The 21,516-nt window shown below is 39.1% G+C and overlaps 1 protein-coding gene and 1 non-coding gene across 2 annotated transcripts in view; one reads left to right on the top strand and one right to left on the bottom strand.

Moving 5' to 3' along the window:
* Positions 1–20,910, bottom strand: part of Slc25a21 (solute carrier family 25 member 21) — a 462,526-nt gene extending 441,616 nt beyond the window's left edge. The window contains exon 1 of the mRNA XM_052185815.1: positions 20,510–20,910. Coding sequence (XP_052041775.1) covers positions 20,510–20,576 — 67 coding nt within the window. The 5' untranslated portion in view covers positions 20,577–20,910. The remainder of the gene's footprint in view (positions 1–20,509) is intronic.
* Positions 8,004–8,106, top strand: LOC127688077 (U6 spliceosomal RNA). Its single transcript, XR_007978541.1, has one exon. It is a non-coding gene; the product is annotated as a U6 spliceosomal RNA (small nuclear RNA).
* Positions 20,911–21,516: the final 606 nt, after the last annotated feature.

Genomic DNA, 21,516 nt, shown 5'->3' with positions numbered 1-21,516 from the left:
GAATTGAGCTTTGTGGCTACAGGAAACTATTATCCTTTTGACATTAAACAAGGATTTTCTTTTTTTTTCTTTTTTCTTTTTTCTTTTTTTTTTTTTTTTTTTCGTTTTTTGGATTTGATTTTTTCGAGACAGGGTTTCTCTGTATAGCCCTGGCTGTCCTGGAACTCAATCTGTAAACCAGGCTGGCCTCAAACTCAGAAATCCTCCTGCCTCTGCCTCCCAGAATGCTGGGATTACAGGCGTGGACCACCACAGCCCAGCGATTTTCATATTTCAATACCAGAGTTAAGTTTCTTTAACAAGATTTCTACAACCCAGCAACCACACCTGCGTTAGGCATTTACCCAAGTGAGCTGACAACATATTCACACAAGAACATGCACACGAATGGCCACAGCAGCTTTGCATCACTGCCAAAACTTAGAAGCACGCAGGTGTCCTTCTGCAGGTGAGTGAGTGATCCGCCTGCTGTACACCCTGCACAACACAATATGGTCTGGAGACAAGAGGAAATGAGCTGCAGCAAGACCTTAAATGCATGCCTAATGGAAACCCTGCACCCTTACACAGACACTACCTTACACAATTATAAAACGACAAAGCTGTGAAGAGCCATCGGAGAGGGGAAGATATTACAGAGAGGGTGTCTAGTAGGGAGAGAGGAAAATAGACGATCTGGGAAAGAGGGAGCAAAATACACAGTGTGCATGTATAGAACTGTGGAGGAGCAAAATTTACTAATGCAATATTTCAAAAAGAAATTGTGAAGGTTTTCAGTGTAAATCGCTTTTGAAAAATTAAAATTTCCACATAAATGCCATTTTCACTCTACAGTGTCTTGGTTGTTGATAAAAATTCACAGTTTGCTAATACTTAAATAGCTCTTTCTTATGCATACCTGCTCATATATATTAACTGTTTGAAAAGCCATTTCCGTTACATCCAATTGCCTATATATTCTAATTGCTCCATCTGTTAATTTCTCTTCATTGAAATGTTAAAAAACAGTTCATCAGCTCCTTAAAAAAAGCTTTGGAGTATATTAGCCTACACTGACTTTCACACTGAGAAAAAATAGTTTTGAAAAATTTTATAAAGCTATTTCCATGTTCATATATTTATATACTACAAAACAGTCTTTGAATTATTTTATAAACTATGTTGCAATCTTACCAATGTTCTTTGGTTCAGTATAAATGATATGGTAAATTTGCATTCAAATTCTTGGAACTTTTCAAATCTGTTTCCCATTTAGCTGGCCAGCCAAAAACAATATTTTCATTTGTAAACAGCTGTTTCATAATCAACTCTTTTGTACTATGTGGAATTCCATAAAAGATAGAATTTTTATTCAAAATATAGGAATTGCATTAACCCACTGAAAATCATTGATTAGTTTGTGTATTCTGCCATAGAGTTTAGCTTATAAGAAGAGATTTTAAGGAAAATTGAATCTCGTGTCCAAATACAACAGTACTTTAAACATGAGGTCATCTAAACATCTGTCTTCAATATATCACTGAGGATTTAAATCAAAAGTCTGCTAAACATGTACAATCATTTTGAAAATAAATAACAGGACAAATTTTGTCTTGATTATGATTATCATGCATTTAAAAAAGGAAACATTTATTGTAATAGGAAAAGTCTGAACTAATTTAAACTTTATTGACATCAAGCTAAAATAGTTTCAGACAAGGTAAGAAGTATTTCATTGATTTGTTGCTTGATAATGCATCTTAATTTTCAACAGTACCTGATAAAATTTTATTCACAGAGGAAAGACTAATTTAACTATATATTTCCAATCATGAAGTATCCACGGGAAATTTTAAAATACAGAATCTTTTTACTTAATAATTTTCTAAGCAACAGTAGATTCTCAAAAAAAAATTGAAGAAGCCTTATGACCCCTTGAATTATGCTTTAAATGAAAAGAATATAGCTAATTACAAAAGACAAGTAAAGCAATAAATTCACTCCAAGGGTACCTGCCTTCTGCAGACTCCAGGTATCAATTTGGTATGTGCATGTGTGTGTGTGTGTGTGTGTGTGTGCTCATACACATAAAATAGTTAGATATCTTTTAATTTAAAAGAAATCAAATGTAAGATAGTCTCTACAAGTATTAAAATGAAAAGTTGAAAAGCTAAACTAAATAAAATTTAGTCTCTAAATAAAATATGGTGTAGAAATCATCAGATAACACAGCTGCGAAGGACGTCAATGCTGTGATTTGCCTTGCCCGTAGTGGACTATCACATGAATAACCTCACAAGGTGCAGTCACGACCTTCTGAAGCATGTCCTCATCTCATTCCCCTCCTACTTATATAGTGGTGTTGCTAGCTTTGGCCAGGACGATTTCAAATTACATGTTCTGCCTTGGTTTATACGGGCGGGAAGCCTTCTAGTGCATTCAGAGCATCATGTATAGAGCTCCTAAATGCAAGATCTGTGAGTTACCTTGGGTAAGCATAACTAGAACTTAATTTAACACATATTTGCACAAATTCCTGATTTCACGAAAGGAGCCTCTGGGTAACACACGGGAGTTTCACTCTGCTTCTGCTGAGCTGTCTACTATTATACTGCTTTAGTTTCCCCCATCTTCAAAACAAGGTTTGTCTCTTCCCTCCACCCTCACAGCACTGCTCAGAACTGAATGAGAACATATGCAGAGTAGTAACAACAATAATGCTATCCCTACTAAACAGCTGTAGTGTTATGGCCAGTGATATAGTCAGTTCCAGAGAAGCAAATATGAAGTGTGAGAGTAAATGTTTATTTTTAAACTCTTACAGAAGTTTAAAGTTGATGTTGCTAACACGACAACTGAGATCTATCTAAGACAACGTGATCTATCTACTGCAATATAATGGCATTCTCTTGAAGATAGAATGAAGGAACAGAAAGTGCCTAGGCATGGTGCTCATACTGTGGTCTCCACACTCAGGGTCATCATGACTTTGAGACAGTCTAGACTACATACGCCAAGTCAACTTGGACTACAGAATGAGATCATGTTGACAAGACAAAGAGGAAGAAAGCAAAAAATCTACAATGAATGCTTAGTAACAGAGTCCATTGCTTAAAAGTCCCCCAAATATGCATCACTTTTTGCATCTTTTTACATCTTATCACTTTATTATCAAAATATCAACATTAGTTGATATTAGTTATTATTAGTTGATTATTAGAAAATTTGCATGCACATTATTTTTCTGAGCACAGTATTGCTCAACTTCTGCTACACACTGGGATCAAACAGAGCATTTTAAACACTGGTGAGTACTTAAGGCAGTCCTTGGAGACTGATTGAGCTTGTCCAGGGTGTGGTCTTGGCATTAATCTCTTTTAAAGTCACCTAACCAATCCCCCAGTGTCCAGGCTAAGAACACTGCTTTGGGAGTCTTGCCCAGATTAGCATTCATTGCTCATGTGGCTGTTTGGCCAAATAGTAGACGTATTTTATGTGTATTATCTCATTTAACTTACAACAACCTATGGAGAAAGACACTGTTATTATCACTGTTTTTTTTTTTAAATAAGGACATGAAAAGTAGAAAAATTCAGAAATTTGTCTAAGGTTTCACTTGTGTTAGTTGGATAGGGCAGAAGCCACAGAACTCTGTCCAGTTCTAGTGCAGAGATTGTCACTGGCTACACAAGAGGTACAAACAACCAGGAAGTAGAACTTTAGAAAGACAAGGACTTGTGGCTATAAGAGACAAAATAATTTCCTCCAGGATCTAAAACCACTATAGTAAACCAGATATTAGAAATTTTGTGGTAGGGGTGGACCCCCATTCAGGGGTTACCTGGATGTCAGAGTGAATTGTAAATGTTCTCAGAACAGTAGTATCTGAGGCGAAGAGCAATCCCAGGCAGTGTCTAAGCCTGACTGCATACCTCCCAGTCGTCATGGTCACGGAGGAACAATGAAATCATTATTGGACTATTATTATTTTAGTTGCTAGTCAGCATGTGATTGCATCTGTAAACTGCATTTTCTACATTCCCCATGGACCAAGAGAGCTGTCCCTCCTGGTGGTGACAGAACAGCCAGGAACAGAACAGCCCACCTCAGGGGAAAGTCATCGTTATCTGTCAGTGTTAGTCAGCTGAGAAACGGAGCTGTAGGCAGCTGAGAAAACAGTTGGACTGTTGTAAGTTTACAGGTGGCTTATAATGGAAAGTTTTACACACTCAGATTCCTCTGCAAGTTATATAAAAAAAAAAAAAGTTTGGATGGAACAAGAAAAAATGTTGGCAGTATTTTCCCGCAATGCTTCTAACTAACTTCCAAAAGTAAAATATCAACTTGTAGTGAAGCCTGGTAAATCAAGCACAGGCTTTCTGGCGAACGGGCTCGGCTAACTGTTACTGCCCTTTCTTCACAGGACACCCCACATGGTTAAAACCAGAACACCCACCAAACCTGTTAGCACGAGATTTGGCAGACACAGAACACTCAAGAGATGTTTCCTGAGCGATTTCATAGATATTCAGGGTGTCGGTTTTGAAAAATCAATTTATGGACACAGTGACAAAGGAATGCTGGCATGTGGCTAATAGGAGAGCTGCTTGGAGCCAGACTGAAGCTATTTCAATGCATCTGCTTATGTGTTGGAGTGGGTGTGCATGGGAAGGGGGAGGAGCATGTGTGCATGTGTGCTGTTTAAACGGGAGAAACCAGGATGAAAGCAGAGAAGATGTTTGAACCTCATGGGCATTTAGATCATCTTTCTTCTCCAGGGATGCAGGAATAATTCACTTCAAGAAGGTGAGGTCTTTATTTGTCATTTGGTTAATAATGGTCAAGAAAATGTTTTCAGAATAATATTAGATAATCTTAATACCTCAAACAATCTTACAAATGATAAAAAATAATAGACTATCTACATAAACAAAATGATATTAGAGAGACCCTAAATATTTAATAAAGTAACTGTGACAATATGGATTAAGAAAAATCCTTTACCTCATAAGTACACTGAAGCATCATATGTTGACTTAAAGTAAAATTTCAAAAGAATTTCTCCCCTTGCCCTACTATGGGACTTAGACATCTCCAGAACCAACATAATGACTCCACTGAGGAAATAAAAAGATGACTTTCTTTGATGTAAATAAAGATTAACATTAATGATACCCAACTTTGAGAAGGAAACTGAATTTTGAGTTCAATGAAATAAGGTTGAATTTCTAGACACTAAACAGAAAAATACATTTTATATATTAAATTCAGAGTCATAGTTCATATATAGGCACATATTTATATAAGGCTGTCATTTGTGAAAATTTAAAGACACATAGATGCTTGTAGGTTAACATACAGTCCTAAGTATCCTAAATGTAATTGACATTTACATATGTCGGTTCTTGGGTCGTGCCAGCAAGCATAGGAAGTAGACCATGCTGTATCTTTATTTTACAGGTGAAGTTCTGAAGAGATAAGTTGCATACCCAACACGCACAGTTACCACAGCTACTAGGGGGCCTCAGAATCCTTACACCACACTACTGCCCTTCCTCTATTCTCCTGAGACAAGAAGCGCACGCGGCCTGGACACCCCTAGATGCACTCTGCTGATCTCAGTTGTACTTGCTTCATTGCTTATCCCCGATAATATCCTCAAAAATTGTCAGTTCTGTAATTTTTAGGAAAACTATGTAATTCCAAAACAAGAATAGGATGATTAAGATTAAGTAGATGTTTTTCACAAAAAAAAAAAAAAAAAAAAAAAAAGACACTTCATAAGACCAAGGATACGGAGTTAACCAGGTAATGAAATCAAGTACATGTACACGATAAAATTAAATTCGGCCATACCACAACAATAAAAATTTGAAATTTGCAGGAAACTAGATATATAGGGTTTCCAGGAGTCGCATAACCAGACAGGGACTACAAGAGGGGAAAAGAGGTATTGAGGTATTGAGTAGGGTAAAAGAACACAGGAGACATGAACATGTAAAGAGGCTACTGGGAACTGAAGGGTAGGCAAGGGAACATGGATAATGACGAAGGGGGAAATCAATAAATTCCTTAATAAAATTTCTAATGAAATATAATTCTTTATGTGATCATTGAAATCTATTAATCTAGTAACTATTAAAATGAGGAGGAAAAGTGCAGGCAAGGATGCTCAAAGCGAATAGTTGGAATTTTAACCCACATAGCTACAGTGAGAAAGGAGACACTGCATGTCTAGGTGCAACCCAGAGAACTGCAGGTACCCACACAGCTGCAGTGAGAAGCCCTCCAGATGCGATGTCCTGTTACCCCATCCTGCAGGCTCTGCCTGGTACCCATTTATTCCTGCCTGCTGGCACCTTCCCATCTCACTGGCAAAATAAAAAATAAAAACACTGGATAATGTAACATCTGAATAAATCGATCTCATTGATTCCACATTAGAATTTATAAAACCCCCACTGGAAGCTAGCTTTAGAAACAGACTTTATTTAGTAAGGTTAATCCAAAATGCGGGATTGGAGAGATGGTTCAGAGGTTAAGAGCACTGGCTGCTCTTCCAGAGGTCCTGAGTTCAGTTCCCAGCAACATAAGGTGGCTCACAACCATCCGTAATGGGATTCAATACCCTCATGTAGTGTGTCTGAAGACAGCTACAGTATACTCACATATATAAAATATATAAATAAATCTTTAAAAAAAAAAAAGAAAGAATCCTAAATGCTAAAGGGCTTAAAGCTCCAATCAGTGATATCGTACTTGTCTTCAAAAGTGGACAAACTCACACAGCACATTCTAGAGAGAAATGCATCTTAATATCAAACTACTCACCTAAAGTAAAACATTTCTTTAAAAAATATCTATGTACTTAAAGCACTATCACACACACACACACACACACACACACACACACACACGAATGCACACACACATTCATATTTCCTATGTACCTCTGACAATAGTAACTATGAATCTCAATCATCCTTTAGTTTCACTCGTTATTTTTACTGCTTTTTGTCAACATTTCATTTATTTCTGTCCTGGTCTTTATTATTTCTTTTGTTTGTTTGTTTGTTTGTTTGTTTTTGTTTTTGTTTTGTTTTTTGGATTTGTTTTTTTTTCGAGACAAGGTTTCTCTGCGTAGCCCTGGCTGTCCTGGAACTCATTCTGTAGACCGGACTGGCCTCGAACTCAAAACTCTGCCTGCCTCTGCCTCCCAGAGTTCTGGGATTACTGGTGTGCGCCACCACTGCCCAGCCTATTATTTCTTTATACCTATAGATTCAAGTTTTGTTTTGTTGATTGAGAGCTTACTATAGAGCTCTAGCTAGCCTGAAACTTGCTGTGTAGACTAGCCTGGCCTGAAACTTCTAGGTAGACAAGTCCAGCCTTGAACTCACAGACACTTATTTGTGCTGGGATTAAAGGCATACACCACCATACCTGGTCTTTGGGATGATTTCTAAAGACTCAACATGCCCATAAAAATGGTTCTACGGAGCCATGTACAACCCTTGTTTCCAGCAGCTCAAGAAGAAAGAGAATTGCTTGAGCTCAGGGTAACCAAAATACATGATCCACTCTTTAAAAAGACTTTACAAAACTGTACCATCCACTCCTAATTATTGAAGTAATAGAATATAGAAAATAGTTTACAATAGAAAGCATTTCTGTGCATATTTGCATACAAACAACTGTGTATCTTTTATTGATGTCATATCAGACATTCTGTTAGAAAGAGCAAAACACATTGGCTAACACAGTATCCCTCTCATTTAGATATACCCTAACTCCAAAACCAAAAGGTTTTGAAGTTGGCAAAAACAAACAAACAAACAAACAAACAAACAAAACCTACTGTTCCCTCAAGGAACATTTTCTCATTAGCCAAGCTAGGCTGCTGTGAAATCTCTGAGTGGTGAGCCACCAGGGAAGGAGTTATTTTCTTTCCTGCTGAGGTAGTCATTCTGCACAAAGATACATAAGCATGGAATTTATTGCTCTATAGAAAACACTATACTGCTTTGCTTCGGCAGCACATATACTAAAATTGGAACTATACAGAGAAGATTAGCATGGCCGCTGCACAAGGATGACACACAAATTTGTGAAGCGTTCCAGAAAGAAAGAAAGAAAGAAAGAAAGAAAGAAAGAAAGAAAGAAAGAAAGAAAGAAAGAAAGAAAGAAAAGAAAAGAAAAGAAAAGAAAAGAAAAGAAAAGAAAAGAAAAGAAAAGAAAAGAAAAGAAAAGAAAAGAAAAGAAAAGAAAAGAAAAGAAAAGACTATATTCGTTGAGTGGATGTCAGTCGGTCACTTGCTGTCCAGGACACACAAAATAAAGAAAATGTGATCTCTGCCTAACAGGCAGTCTCTCTTTGCACTATCTTTACTGTGCAAGGTTTCCAGCACATGGAGAAAAACAAACAAACAAACAAACAAACAAATATAAAAACTGAAGTATTGGTGGAAAACACACTTGAAGAGTGAAAATAATTTTGTACATTACATATTGCATGTGATGTAAGTGTAGTCATGAAAATATTGTAAGTTCATATGATATTATTGTATAGCTATTGACAGGGCAGATGGACCTTCTACCTACAGAACATGTAAATTCAACAACATTTACACTGGCATTAAAGACAATGCCACTGCTTTAGAAACAAACTTAGATGCCAGATCTTGAGGTTTGTTCTTATATTTTATATTCTTCCTTTTCTCTATGCTGAGCTTCTAACCTAAATAATAGCCACTGAATGTTTATCAGCTAACTCAGTGACAGTAAGAGCATATTGCTGTCTTGGGGATAGTTCTCAATACACTTCCCACTTTGGTTTTATCAAAGTCCCAATTTTTTAGAATATGATTTCTTACTGCAACTAAAAAACCTGCTTCAACAATCAATCAATCAACCAATCAATCAATTGCTAACCAGTCTCTTCTACTTTCTTTTATTAAACACTTTCTGCATTTATCCTCATTACAACTGTCCCAAAACTCCTTACTCACATATATTTCTCACTATGATGCAAAAGTGTAATTTCATAATCATTAAACTAAAAAGCATTTTCAAAGCCATAAAAAGCTGTGCTGCCATCATGTGGCTAAAGGTGTATTTACAGAAATCAACTTCCAGTATTTCCTACCAACAAACCAAATTTACAACCCAGTATGAATCAATGTTTTATTTGAAGTTTATATTTAAGGACAATTTTTATTCACAATCTCTTCAATTTCTTAGGGTAAACGCCACTGCATTAAAACAAGAAACAACATCCTCAACAGGTGATTCAGATAAAAAATAAAACAGCTGCATACTCAGTACTCCACATCTAGCTGACAAAGTTTATAATTTGCTATTACCATAATACTCACTCTAGCTATAAAAATCTTGAAAAACCTGGTTACAGAATCCAGCAGTTTCAAGTGATCTATAACATCTTAAAAACAACCAATATGATATTTATTCAAGTTGATCAAGAATTTGTTTGTCCCAAATAAAGACTGTCATAAAAAAATCAATATTGCAAATAGAAATAAGTTTTCCATCTCTCTCCATTACTATATCTAGCTTATTTTCCCATTCATAACTGAAAGCCATACTTTAATTGTAATTAAAGAAAGTTTTAATTCCTAAGTATAGTCCTTTGTAACAACTATAGAATGTTCTAGATTCTGTGCAAGGCATCTGAAGGAATCTGTACCAAATGGTTTGTAATGATGGAGTCTAATTAGAAGTTAGGCATCGCCAGGCCGTAGTGGCACATACGGTAATCCCAGCACTCTGGGAGGCAGAGGCAGGCGGATTTCTGAGTTCGAGGCCAGCCTGGTCTACAGAGTGAGTTCCAGGACAGCCTGGCTACACAGAGAAACCCTGTCTCGAAAAACCAAATCCAGAAGTTAAGCATCTTTAGATCTAAGTCTATCTATATATCCTTGTTTCTTAAGCAATTCATCTAAGTCATAGGAAGATAGCGCCATCTGTAGGTCTGTATAAGTAGAGAAGGATTGACTTAGATTTTGATGGGAATAACTCTGATCCTCTAGCCCTCCTACAAAGCCCAAAATTAACCCTGTTCACCCTCAAAGCTCAGGAGATAGTAGTAAGTTATAACAAAGTGCTTTAATATTTCGCTGCAATAATTTTCCAAAATAACATTAACAGAGGCAACAAAAAAAGCAAACTTTTCTACAATTGTTTCACTTTGTGGTCCATAAATATTGACGAAATGTTAGCATGCTGATAAGCATATTTCCTATCCCTAATACATTCATCATATAAAAGTCTTTGTGGATATAATTTCTTCTTCTTCTTCTTCTTCTTCTTCTTCTTCTTCTTCTTCTTCTTCTTCTTCTTCTTCTTCTTCTTCTTTTGTGGTTTTTTGGATTTGGATTTTTCGAGACAGAGTTTCTCTATATAGCCCTGGCTGTCCTGGAACTCACTCTGTAGACCAGGCTGGCCTCTAACTCAGAAAGCCGCCTTCCTCTGCCTCCCAGAGTGCTGGGATTACAGGCGTGTGCCACCACCCGGCTATAATTTCACAGTGGATATCATCTAATTCTGTTAAAAAATAAAAGCAAAGAAGAGGACAACATATATTCACTTTATGATACTGTAGTTTTTATATACACTAAGCTAGTTCACTCATCTAACACAAACTGGCTACTTATTCGGAATGGAAACGGGTTGAAAATGCACACACTTCACAAAAAGTAAGATTGTTTCCCTTTTCACGGGTAAGCTTCAGGGTGTTCCGTAGGGATGGTCTTACATCAGTGAGGCGTGCATGTGTCTTACTTAGTTGAATAAGGGCTCTATTGATGACATCATAATAAGGTTTAGATTAGTCTTAATGAAGCATATATAATGGACAACAGAAATGAAATGATTACTAATGTTGAAATCTGTTCTGTGCAAGAAGACTCTCATACCTGAGCTAAGGTCTGCATTTAAAACTTGGTAAAGACAAGAAATGAACTGATCTACTCAACTTCCCAAAGCAGCTCTGGATTCCTAATCAACACTACAACATTAGTAGTGTAGAGTAGTAACTGGGAGTTCAAAAAATATAGATAGAAATATAGATAGATAGATAGATAGATAGATAGATAGATAGATAGATAGATAGTTAGATAGATAGATAGATAGATAGATAGATAGATAGATAGACAGACAGCAGACAGAATGCAGAATTTGGGTTCTATGCCTCGTCACTGATCTTGAACAAACAACATTTCTCTGAGCTATACTTTCCCCCTCTTTAAGAAATCACAAATTAACACAGGTGATTTAAGCAAAGGGCAATACTTTGAACACAGTAAATAGTGGCATCAGCACTCAAGACGATAAGGTTTGTCTTATCAGTTATTATTGGTTTTATCACACTTATTGACTACCATAACTACAAAATACCCAACCTAAGTAAACACATAAGACCCGTTTATGACTCCCTGAATTGGCAAAAAGAATTAATATTACTGAAGTCAAAATCGCAAGAAATATAACCATACAAAAGAAAGTAGCATTTGAGGTGGTAATTTCAAAATATGTTTCCAGACTGTCTTTGAGAATCACTAGAGCCCTAACCAAGTACCAATTCCATGTTGTTTGTACTGCACACACTAGCAGTGTGGCTCTACAGACATACTACATGGGTGGGGGTGGCTTAGCAGCCCCCTCACCTAGCTGAGGAGCCCTGAACAGCTGATGGCTTCTGGTAGAAGGAAGAAAAAAATTAAGGATGTGGCCAGTTCCCATGAGTATACAGCAGCACAAATTCAACTCAGCAGGTTGTTTTAAAGAAGACAGGAAGTAGAAGTGGGTAGAAAGGGGAGGGTAATGTGGGAAGAGGTAGGGAAAGAGTACTGGCAACTGGCAAGCTGTTCAAAATGCATTGCATGTGTGCATGAAGTTCTCAAAGAATTAATATTATTTTAAAAAATATAAATGGGTCTCTTCCAGGAATGGGAAAGTTTCAGATACAGACCTGGGAGACACTGCAAATAGTTACAAGTCAGCCAGAGGGCAGATGGCCTTTATCAAGAAGATAACAGAAGCCTGGATAGTCAGGAAGGGAGACAGTGAAGGATTCAGAAGCTGGACTCAGTAGCCAAAATCTATACTCTGGGGGCAGAGTCTACAGGACTGATACAAACTCAAAGCCAGGCTCATGCATCCAGATAAGCGGGACAGCCCCAGCTACAGATTGAGACAGACCCTGTCAAAATAAATGAATGGAAGAAGATTGTAAGTGGACCAAAAGAACATAAAGGGAAAACTTTAAAAAGGTGTGCAATTCTACAACTATGAGACAAAGTTGAGAATGAAAAATGGCAGGTAAATTTTCAGCAGAAAGGAAAAATACTTACACCAATTAGAGTGAGTTGAAGATCAACTGAGAACACTTTCAGAGAGGTTGAAATGGAAGAACAAAGACCATAAAACCAGATTGAGATATAAGACTTGAACTTAAGCATGAAACCATCTGAATTCCTGTACCTAGAGTCTGGGGAACAGGCTCAGGCTCAGTGTGTAGCAAGCATGAGGGCCTGCATTTGAATCCCCAGCAGCGTCCAGGAAAAGACACTGTGAGAGGGCAGTTTTCAGTAATCTCCGCATTGGGAAGGGGACTAGGAAGAGATTAATCACTGACCATCAGGCCAAATGGTGTCATCAGGTTCATTTGGAGATCCTGTCTCAAAAACTAAGGAGGAGATGACAGAGGAGGATACCAAGGTCAAACTCTGGCTCACACTCATGAAGAGATGACTGTACTCACACCATGTGCACATGTGCCACCCACATACATGCATGTGAGGGGGAAGTGGAGATAGTGTGAATCCTTGGTGTCAGCGAATGTGGCCTTATTCGAAAATATGGCTTTTGTAGCTGAATCTTTGCAGGTGATTTTTTGCAGAGGACATACATGATTAGAGTAGTATTTCTAATCTAGGGAATCTGGACATAAAAACAGAGACTGGTTTGAAGAGGCTGTCCTGTGAGGATGGATTCAAACACTGGACAAACAAATCTACAACTAAAACACATCAAGGACTGCAGGACGCTAAGAGAGGCATACAGATCCCCCGTCAGCAACTGCATTGACCAACCTTGATTTTGGACTTCTAGCCCCAAATATTTTGAAAGACTTCTCATGACATTGTTTTGGCAGCACTAGCAGGTTAACATAAGCCTTTGTCAGAACAAAAAAAACCGAAATACAAAGATCTTAAAGAATCTTTAAAAGGCCTAGACATTACAATCATATCAAGACCTAGTAATAACCGACACTGCAACAATTTAGACATTCTGGTTACTTGAAAACTAACAGCTTCCAGTCTAGATATAATATCAGTGTCAGAATGAAAGCCAGGGCATAGGAAACACTGATGAGAAAGTCCATGTAAAGTCTAGGGATGCAGTTCAGAGACGGCCTAGCGTGTGGGAAGCCCAAAGTTTAAACATTGCCACAGCAAAGAAGAAAGAATTTGGCCTAAGTCTAGTGTGAAATTCCAGTAGGTAGGAGTTTCGGAATCTCCTTCCTTTCATTCAGTCATTTTTCAATTACATTTTAAAGACACCACCAGTTAAATCATAAAGATACCTGAAAATGGGCCAGCATGTGACTCAAGGACACGCCTGGTGGCCCGAGTTCAATCCTTTGGACCTACATAATAGAGAATAGCCACGCTTGCAAGTTGTCCTCTGACTGCTACAAGCAATGCCATGGTACATGTACTTACATGTATGTGCCTGTACACAATAGAAACCATGTACATATGCGCAATAGAAAATAAAATGAAATAAAAAGGTTTACGGTATTTGGCAATGATTTGTAGCATCCTTTTTGATTTTAGAATCCTGAACTGTTAATTGCTATGAGAAGTGACAAAGATTTTAGACCCAGAGATTTTTTTTTTCACATGATTTATTAAGTAGTTGAAACGAAATGTTGTTCTTAGTACTGTTGTAGTTATAATTTTTAAAAATTATTAGAACCTGTGAGGACTTCTCTCTTTGGAAGTGAATGTTGTGTGAGTTGGCCTCTGTTGTCTACTTCTTAATGGAGGCTATTAACAGTTCTCAGCCTCTACTCTGTAACCTGGGAAACAGAGTTTCTGATATTCTGAGTTACTGTGCTCATGCTGGTGGAAGGGCAAGCAAGGGCTGATTTAGCAGCCTGTTTCTAAAACACTGGGCAAAATTATTTTATGTCAACTGAATAATGTGCCCACATACGGACAGTAGCAAAGCTTCTAAAATGTCATTCACAAGAATAAAATGAGAAATCCTTTGAGCATAGTTATTCAACTCCTGCTTTTGTTCTTTAACTCATATTCTTGAAGACTAGATTTTCCTAAAGAGAGACAAAACTACTTTTAATTAACATATACCCTTTTAAAGGTATTTTATAATTAATTTGAGCAATAGAGTTGCTTCCTCCTCTGTGGTTTAAATAAGGGGGAATTTTTTTCCTCCCTAATTATCCAGATAATGGGTTCCAGCCTCCCTTTGATGTGTCAAAAGGGCTCACCTGTTTCACTACAACCTGCTTTTTATTATCAAACAATTATAGTTCCTCAAATCCCAAATTTCCAAAGGTGTCATTTATCCAAATCACATGTGTGCCCCCTTTGCACTCATTCTAAAAAAGAAATTTCCTTGATCAAAAATGTAAGCTTGACTACCCCCTGCTGTATCAGCCCTTTTATTACCTACTACAAGTTAAAATCCAGAAGACTTCTAGTGTATGTGCCATTAACGCATCACCTTTAAGTATATTCAAACCATTATAAGAGAATAAAAATGGAGTCAATACTATGAAAAAGAAACATTTAAGATATTATAGATCCACAATCTTTTTATATAAAAAGATTTATATATTTTTAATAATTTTAAATTATTCCACATCTTTTTAATCATTTTGGTTGAAAATCTCATACTTTCTTCCTCTTAGAAAAAGAAATAATTTCAAATGCTCTCAGAATTAATCTCTTGAAGCCTGCTCATGAATCTCAGCTTTCTCTTCCCAGAAGGGTCCGCCACTTCACTCTCATTGGCTAAAGGTCATTAACGAGATTACAAGTCACAAAGTACTTGAACTGTATTTAACACAAAATTAGAAAACGCTTTTTTTCCAAAACAGTTCATTTCGACCAGAGCGATAGCATCTGAGGGGATGAGCAGAGTACAGAGAGGATGAAGAATGGGATGTGTGCCTACACAGCACAGAGGGCCAGAAGGAGCCTGGGGTAGGTAAGTGTACACAAAGATGTTGAAGAATTGGAGTCCTCCCAGCACAGGGACCCACTACGGGAGGGAGAAGGGCTAGGGCAGCGTTATGGGTAGGACTGGAAAACATGAGGAGGAAGTTCCTGAGAGATTGCAGAGGCATCCTAGGTTTGCCAATGTGAAAGGCTGTGTATAGTCTACTGATAAATTTACAAAAGAGCCTGACAGGCCAGGCCCCTGTAAGGGAAAGACTTCCTAGGACACCAGAGCAACCTCAGCTCAGCACTCAGGAGATTCTGAATGTAGGTGCAGAGAGTTTGGGGTAAGTAAGCATCTGTGTGGACAGGAAAGGATCATACATGACATGGAGAGAGAGAGAAAGAACAAACCCCATGGTCTTTTAGAACATGTAGAGGGACACAAACTATTAACAAAAAAGAAGCAGGACTGGAGAGGTGGCTCAGCAGTCAAATGAATCTATTGCTCTTGCAGAAGACCTAAATCCAGTCCCCAGCACCCACTTTGGCCAAATCCCAGGCCTCTGGCCTCAGAGGGTACTGGCCGTCCTGAGCACATACTCATACACAGACCACACACATGTACATAACTGAAAACAACAAAAGAAAGCTTCATTTAGAAAAGGAAGAGGAAGAAGTGCGTGCTGTCTGACAAGGCTCAACGGTCCTAGATCCCAGGAAGAGCTGACCGTGTAAATGAAAGAAAAGCCACCCAGAACTCGGTGATTCGGAGTTTGGAATCTAAGGGTATTAGGAGCCAGTGTGAGGAATTCTGACATTGCTGCTGTCATGCTTGCTGGGAATCATAGGTAGATTTGTAAGCAACAGGCAAAAAAGAAGAAGAAAAAGTAAAGCAGTGTTTTAGGATAGTCCAATGTTGGGGCTGGTGAGACGGCCCAGTGGTTAAGAGCACTTGACTGATCTTTCAAAGGTCCTGGGTTCAATTCCCAGCAACCACATGGTGGCTCACAACCATTCTTAATGAGATCTGATGGCCTCTTCTAATGTGTCTGAAGACAGCTACAGTGTACTTACATATAATAATAATAATAATAATAATAATAATAATAATTTTTAAAAGGATAGTCCAATGTTGAGTATGAGCTACTTGCCCCTCATGCAGAGCCCCTTTTCAGTCCAAAATTTATCCAGCTGTATGTGGAAGGGCTGCATAGACTGCCATTAAAAGAAATGGTTCTTATTTTGGATAAAAGTGAATCTTGTTCCCTCTAGATAAGTACGATATTGGGTGAACACATTTAAAGAATTGTACTGGTAGATAAGTATTCTTTAAGAAATGTACACTAACAATAGCTACAGAGAGTAAGAGGGTGTGTGTGCGTGATCCCTCTAACTCTGAGTTCGTTCCTTCTGTGAATGGGAATTATGCTGGCTGCCTTGTAGAATAATGAGATTAAAAATATTAATTCCTGTGAAGCCTAGAACTGACTGGCGTTTAACACTCAGTGGGCATCTGCTGGCTAATTTTGTTAACTTGACATAGGCTAAGGTCATCTGAGAGCAGAAAGCCCCTATTGAGAAAATGTCTCCATAAGACTGAGCTGTAGACAAGTCTGTAGAGCATTTTCTTAATTAGTGATTGATGGGGAGGGCCCAGCCCATCGTGGGTGGGGCCACCCCTGGCTGGGTTGTCCTGGGTCCTCTAACAAAGCAGGCTGAGCAAGCCAAGTAAGCTGCCCCCTCCATGGCCTCCTATCCGTTCTTGCCTCTAGGTTCCTGCCCCATCAGAGCTCCTGTCCTGACTTCCTTCAATAACCAACGAAGGATAACAAAGAATGGTGAACCAAATGAGACCTTTCCTCCACAAATGCTTTTTGTTCACAGTGCTTCAACATAATAATAGTAATCCAAACTAAGACAAGGCATTAGCCAAGAACTGACTGGCACCTAGCTTAGAGCTGACAGGCATCTAGCATTCAATAGACATTAGCTAGTTTAATATTTGCATATTTGCATGTGAATGAGAATGTTAAAGTTGGAAGAACCTAGGGAGGGAAGCACTTGCAAAATATTAGGGAAAAGGAATTCTCAAGCTTTGGAAATGGTCAATATTTCAACAAGAGGCACACATGCCAGGCATTGGAAATAAAAGTGCAGACAGATCATTTAACAGAACCAAATGAAATGTATAGAAGAAAGATGGAGCCGGGAGATGGTGGCGCTCGCCTGTAATCCCAGCACTTGGGATTGGCGCTCACCTGTAATCCCAGCACTTGGGAGGCAGACGCAGGTGAATTTCTGAGTTTGAAGCCAGCCTGGTCTACAGAATGAGTTCTAGGACAGCCAGAGCTACACAGAGAAACCCTGTCTCAAAAAAAAAAAAAAAAAAAAAAAAAAAAAGAAAGAAAGAAAGAAAAGGAAAAAAAAGAAAGAAAGAAAGAAAGAAAGAAAGAAAGAAAGAAAGAAAGAAAGAAAGAAAGAAAGAAAGAAAGAAAGGAAGGAAGGAAGGAAGGAAGGAAGGAAGGAAGAAAAGAGGAGAGAAGAGAAGAGAAGAGAAGAGAAGAGAAGAGAAGAGAAGAGAAGAGAAGAGAAGGGATGGAGAGTATAGAGTATGCCTGGAGGCCAACACAAGGGTACATTACAGCGGCTACAGAATCCGGTCTCTTCCCGTACCCACTCTGATCCACAGTGAAAGCCAAAAACAATTTACTTTCAACCGTCTGCCATGTGAATTGTGCCCTCTCACTCTGGGGAGTACTTTTGCTGAAAGAACTAACAAGGTACTTTTAAAATAAAAATACAAGCCAATAACCTGAAGCCTGCCTAGGATGTAGATTCAGTACAACCAGTCACACTTGGAAACCTGAAGTCCAACATTTTAAACAAATTTCCAGGTGCCACTATGTATTTCTTCCTTGTTTACTGGGTTTTTGCTGTTGTTGTTGTTCATTTGTTTGTTTGTGTGAGGAAGTATTCATTCTCTCTTTTTTCTTTATTTATCTTTTTCATTTTTAGATAGAGTCTTACTATATAGACCAGGCTGGCCTGGAATTCAACAGAGAATTGCCCCCCTCTGCTCCCCAAGAGTGGGGATTAAAGGTGCTGCTTGCAGGAGCTGAAACATGGCACCCCTGTTCTCTTTCATTATCACTAGCTCCCCCTTTTCCAACTCTTTCACTGTCCTGGATCTTGCTCAGTAAATTGACCTTGAACTCAGAGGTCTGCAAGCTCGTGTCCTGGGATTAAAGGGGTGTACCACCAAGCCTGGATCTAAATTTAAATGGGTAGGATCTTGCCCCAAGGTCACCACTCCTTTAATTCAATTTAATGTCCTTAAACACAGCAGGGCGGGTGGTGGCGCACGCCTGTAATCCCAGCACTCTGGGAGGCAGAGGCAGGCGGATTTCTGAGTTCAAGGCCAGCCTGGTCTACAGAGTGAGTTCCAGGACAGCCAGAGCTACAGAGCAACCCTGTCTCGAAAAAAAAAAACAAAAAAAAAACAAAAGAAAAGAATATTTAGAGCATAGCAAACCACAGTAATGCTCAGTAGGGAGACAGCAGCACTAGTATAAGTCACTATTGTCCTGTCTTGAGGATAATGGACCAATGACATAGACAAGACGAAGAAACATCACATCCTGCTTTCTCCTCCGTGTTCCAATTTCCCAAGGGAATGAATAAATGACACTAGACCCCAATCGCTATGAGACTCTTGTGTCTTTCCTATAAGCCACTCCCATTTCTTTTTTCCTTAAGAGAAGATTCTTTTAGTGGACAGCTTTGGCCTTTGCACCCAGAAGATCGCTATTACACACGGAAGGAGACTTGCTAGCATCAGTAATCAGAAGTCTTCAAATGCACCTTATTTTTTATAAAAATTCCACTTTTTCTTTCTGGTCCTCGCTCCAGTAAATATACTAGGGTCAGCCTACATAACTACAGTTCCAATAAATTTCATTTTTATTCACATGCTTTTAAAGGCCAACTAGAAGAAAATGTGACTTCAGGTTGATGAAAGTATTGATCATCCTTCTTACCTATCATTGATGCCACAGAGTAAACTACATGAACCGAACACCCAATTTTAAATTGATCTTACAAATTATGGCTTAACATTTAGCCCCATTAGCTGATTAATTCCATGTCCATTAATAATGATACAGGATGGTGTAAATGCATCGATGCCAAATATTAATCCAGGAATATGCAGCAGACACAGGATTAGTGACTGCCCTTAATGTTGTGTTTATACAAACCAAAAGTCACCTGGAAGTCATTGGGCGCAGCCTGGGATGTTAGCCGGCTTCACGTTCCCTATGGTCTATCTGCCTGTTCCTTGTCCGGGATCTCAGTGTCGGAATAGAGCACGTTTATAAATATGCCTCATTTTCATAATCGTATCGTGTTAAAGTATGCAGAGTACAAGTTACATGTCTGGATTCTTTTGATACCCCTGAGATGCAGCTAGTTCACAACATAAAACGACTCATAATTTGAAGCAGTCCATTATTTAAAATTTCATATTTTCTTGAAAGTAAATGCTACTAAGTACATTACCAAGTATATATTGAGTATCTTTTAGTCAATTTTAATATTATTTATCATTCGTATCATAACTAAAAGAGCAACTAAACTTATGAAATTGTTGCAGCCTAATATTAAACATATCAAACATATTTAAAATTATACGCATATATAACTTAATGGTGAGCGACTTCTTCCAGCTGCATTTAACAGTAATTATTCCCAGGCTGGTTTTAACAGATCTTTTTGTAAAGTCTCTCCCACATCATAGCTCTCCACAAATCAATGGGAATCCATTACATCAAAGGTGTTTATATGTTAGCACGAGCGTTTAATATATCTATTTATGACATGCATATAGCCCCCAACCAGCACAGTATAAAGAATCCCTATGAAGAGAGGGAAGAGTCATGCTAAGATCCTCTCTAGCTTAGAGTTTGAAAGAAACTTTCTAAGAAACTTATTAAGACCGATTCTGGATCCAAAATAGCTGTCAAAAGGAAGAAGAGGAAGGGAGTGGGAAGCTTTCTCAAAGTCACAGTAAGTTTCAGGGACCTGTGAATCCTTTCATACTTCTTACTCTAGGAACAGAGAAACTCAGGAACCTAAGAGCAGAGCAGCCCGTGGGGACTGCACCCAAAAGAGCAGAGCTGCTTGCCTGCTCTGCTCTTCACAGAGGAGTCAGAGTGGAAGATTTAGGAGGACGAACACAAAACTGCGGTTGGAGGGCAAGCCTTGGGGACGTTGTCGGGTGGTGCGGCGGAGCGGCGAGCGCGCGGGGGAGCGGGCAGCCTTACCTGCAGACCCTCCGGCTGCGACCTGCCTGGATGTCTCGTGCAGCAAGCTGACGTTGGAGGCCGACATCTTCGTGACCAGGGGAACAAGTGACCAAGTAGCCTGAGCGAGCTCCTCTGAAGGCAGCCGCCGATGGAGACCGGGCCCCGTCAGTCCTGGGGCTGAACTCTTCCCTGTGTGGCTGCGGTCCAGCTAAAGGTGGCGGTTCGGGCACCGGCTCGCCGCGAGGTCGGCGGAGGGGTCGGAACTTGCCCAGCGCTGCCTGGGACTGCCCTTTCCACAGGGGCGCTGGAGGGGAAACCGACCTCTGGGGGCTGGGTAGACTTGGCCTAGCCCACTGGGTCGGGCTCGAGCTTCCAGATCGGGGCTTCTGAATTTGCCTATCAAGACCTCCGGCGGGGTTTGTTTAGCCGGCTGCTTATCTAAGGGCTGCCTTAGATAAAGTCTGTGAAGCAGCCGCGGGCGACCCTTGCCCTCAGGGCAGGCTAAAATACTGTACTGTTCAAAGGAAGGGATAAGGAGTAAATTCCTCCAAGTTAGTCATCCAGAAATTGAAGGCCACAGCAACTAGATCAGAGCAGATCTGACTTAAAAAGTGCTAATATGTTAATTTTGCCAGGGAAGCGGTTTTGCACATTTATTTCATGCATAATAAACTGAGTTTTACTTGCTGGAAACCGTAAAGGCCTTGTTACCCAAGTGTTCTGTGCCCAAGTCACAGATCATTGCGCTGTACACAATATGACAGGCTTGTGAGAAAGCCGAGTTCTTTGGGGTTTGGGCCTAGAAACCTGTTTTAAGCAGTACTCTGTTAGGAACAGTAGGCCGATGTGAAAGAGGAGCATCGAAAACTTAGTTATTTCTTTCTACAAAATGGGGAATTACTCACACTAGCTCTTTAGAATCACTGACAAAACAAAACTACCAGTTAGTGCCTGTTAGTAAACCACAAGGTGCCAACTGCAGTGTAAGAGAAACACAGGATTCAGATATTTTAGAATGCTCACCA

The sequence above is a fragment of the Apodemus sylvaticus genome, chromosome 6 (assembly GCF_947179515.1).
Source record: "Apodemus sylvaticus chromosome 6, mApoSyl1.1, whole genome shotgun sequence".
NCBI lineage: Eukaryota > Metazoa > Chordata > Mammalia > Rodentia > Muridae > Apodemus > Apodemus sylvaticus.
The sequence above is the reverse complement of the archived record's forward strand: the minus strand, read 5'-3'. Positions and strand labels throughout refer to the sequence as shown.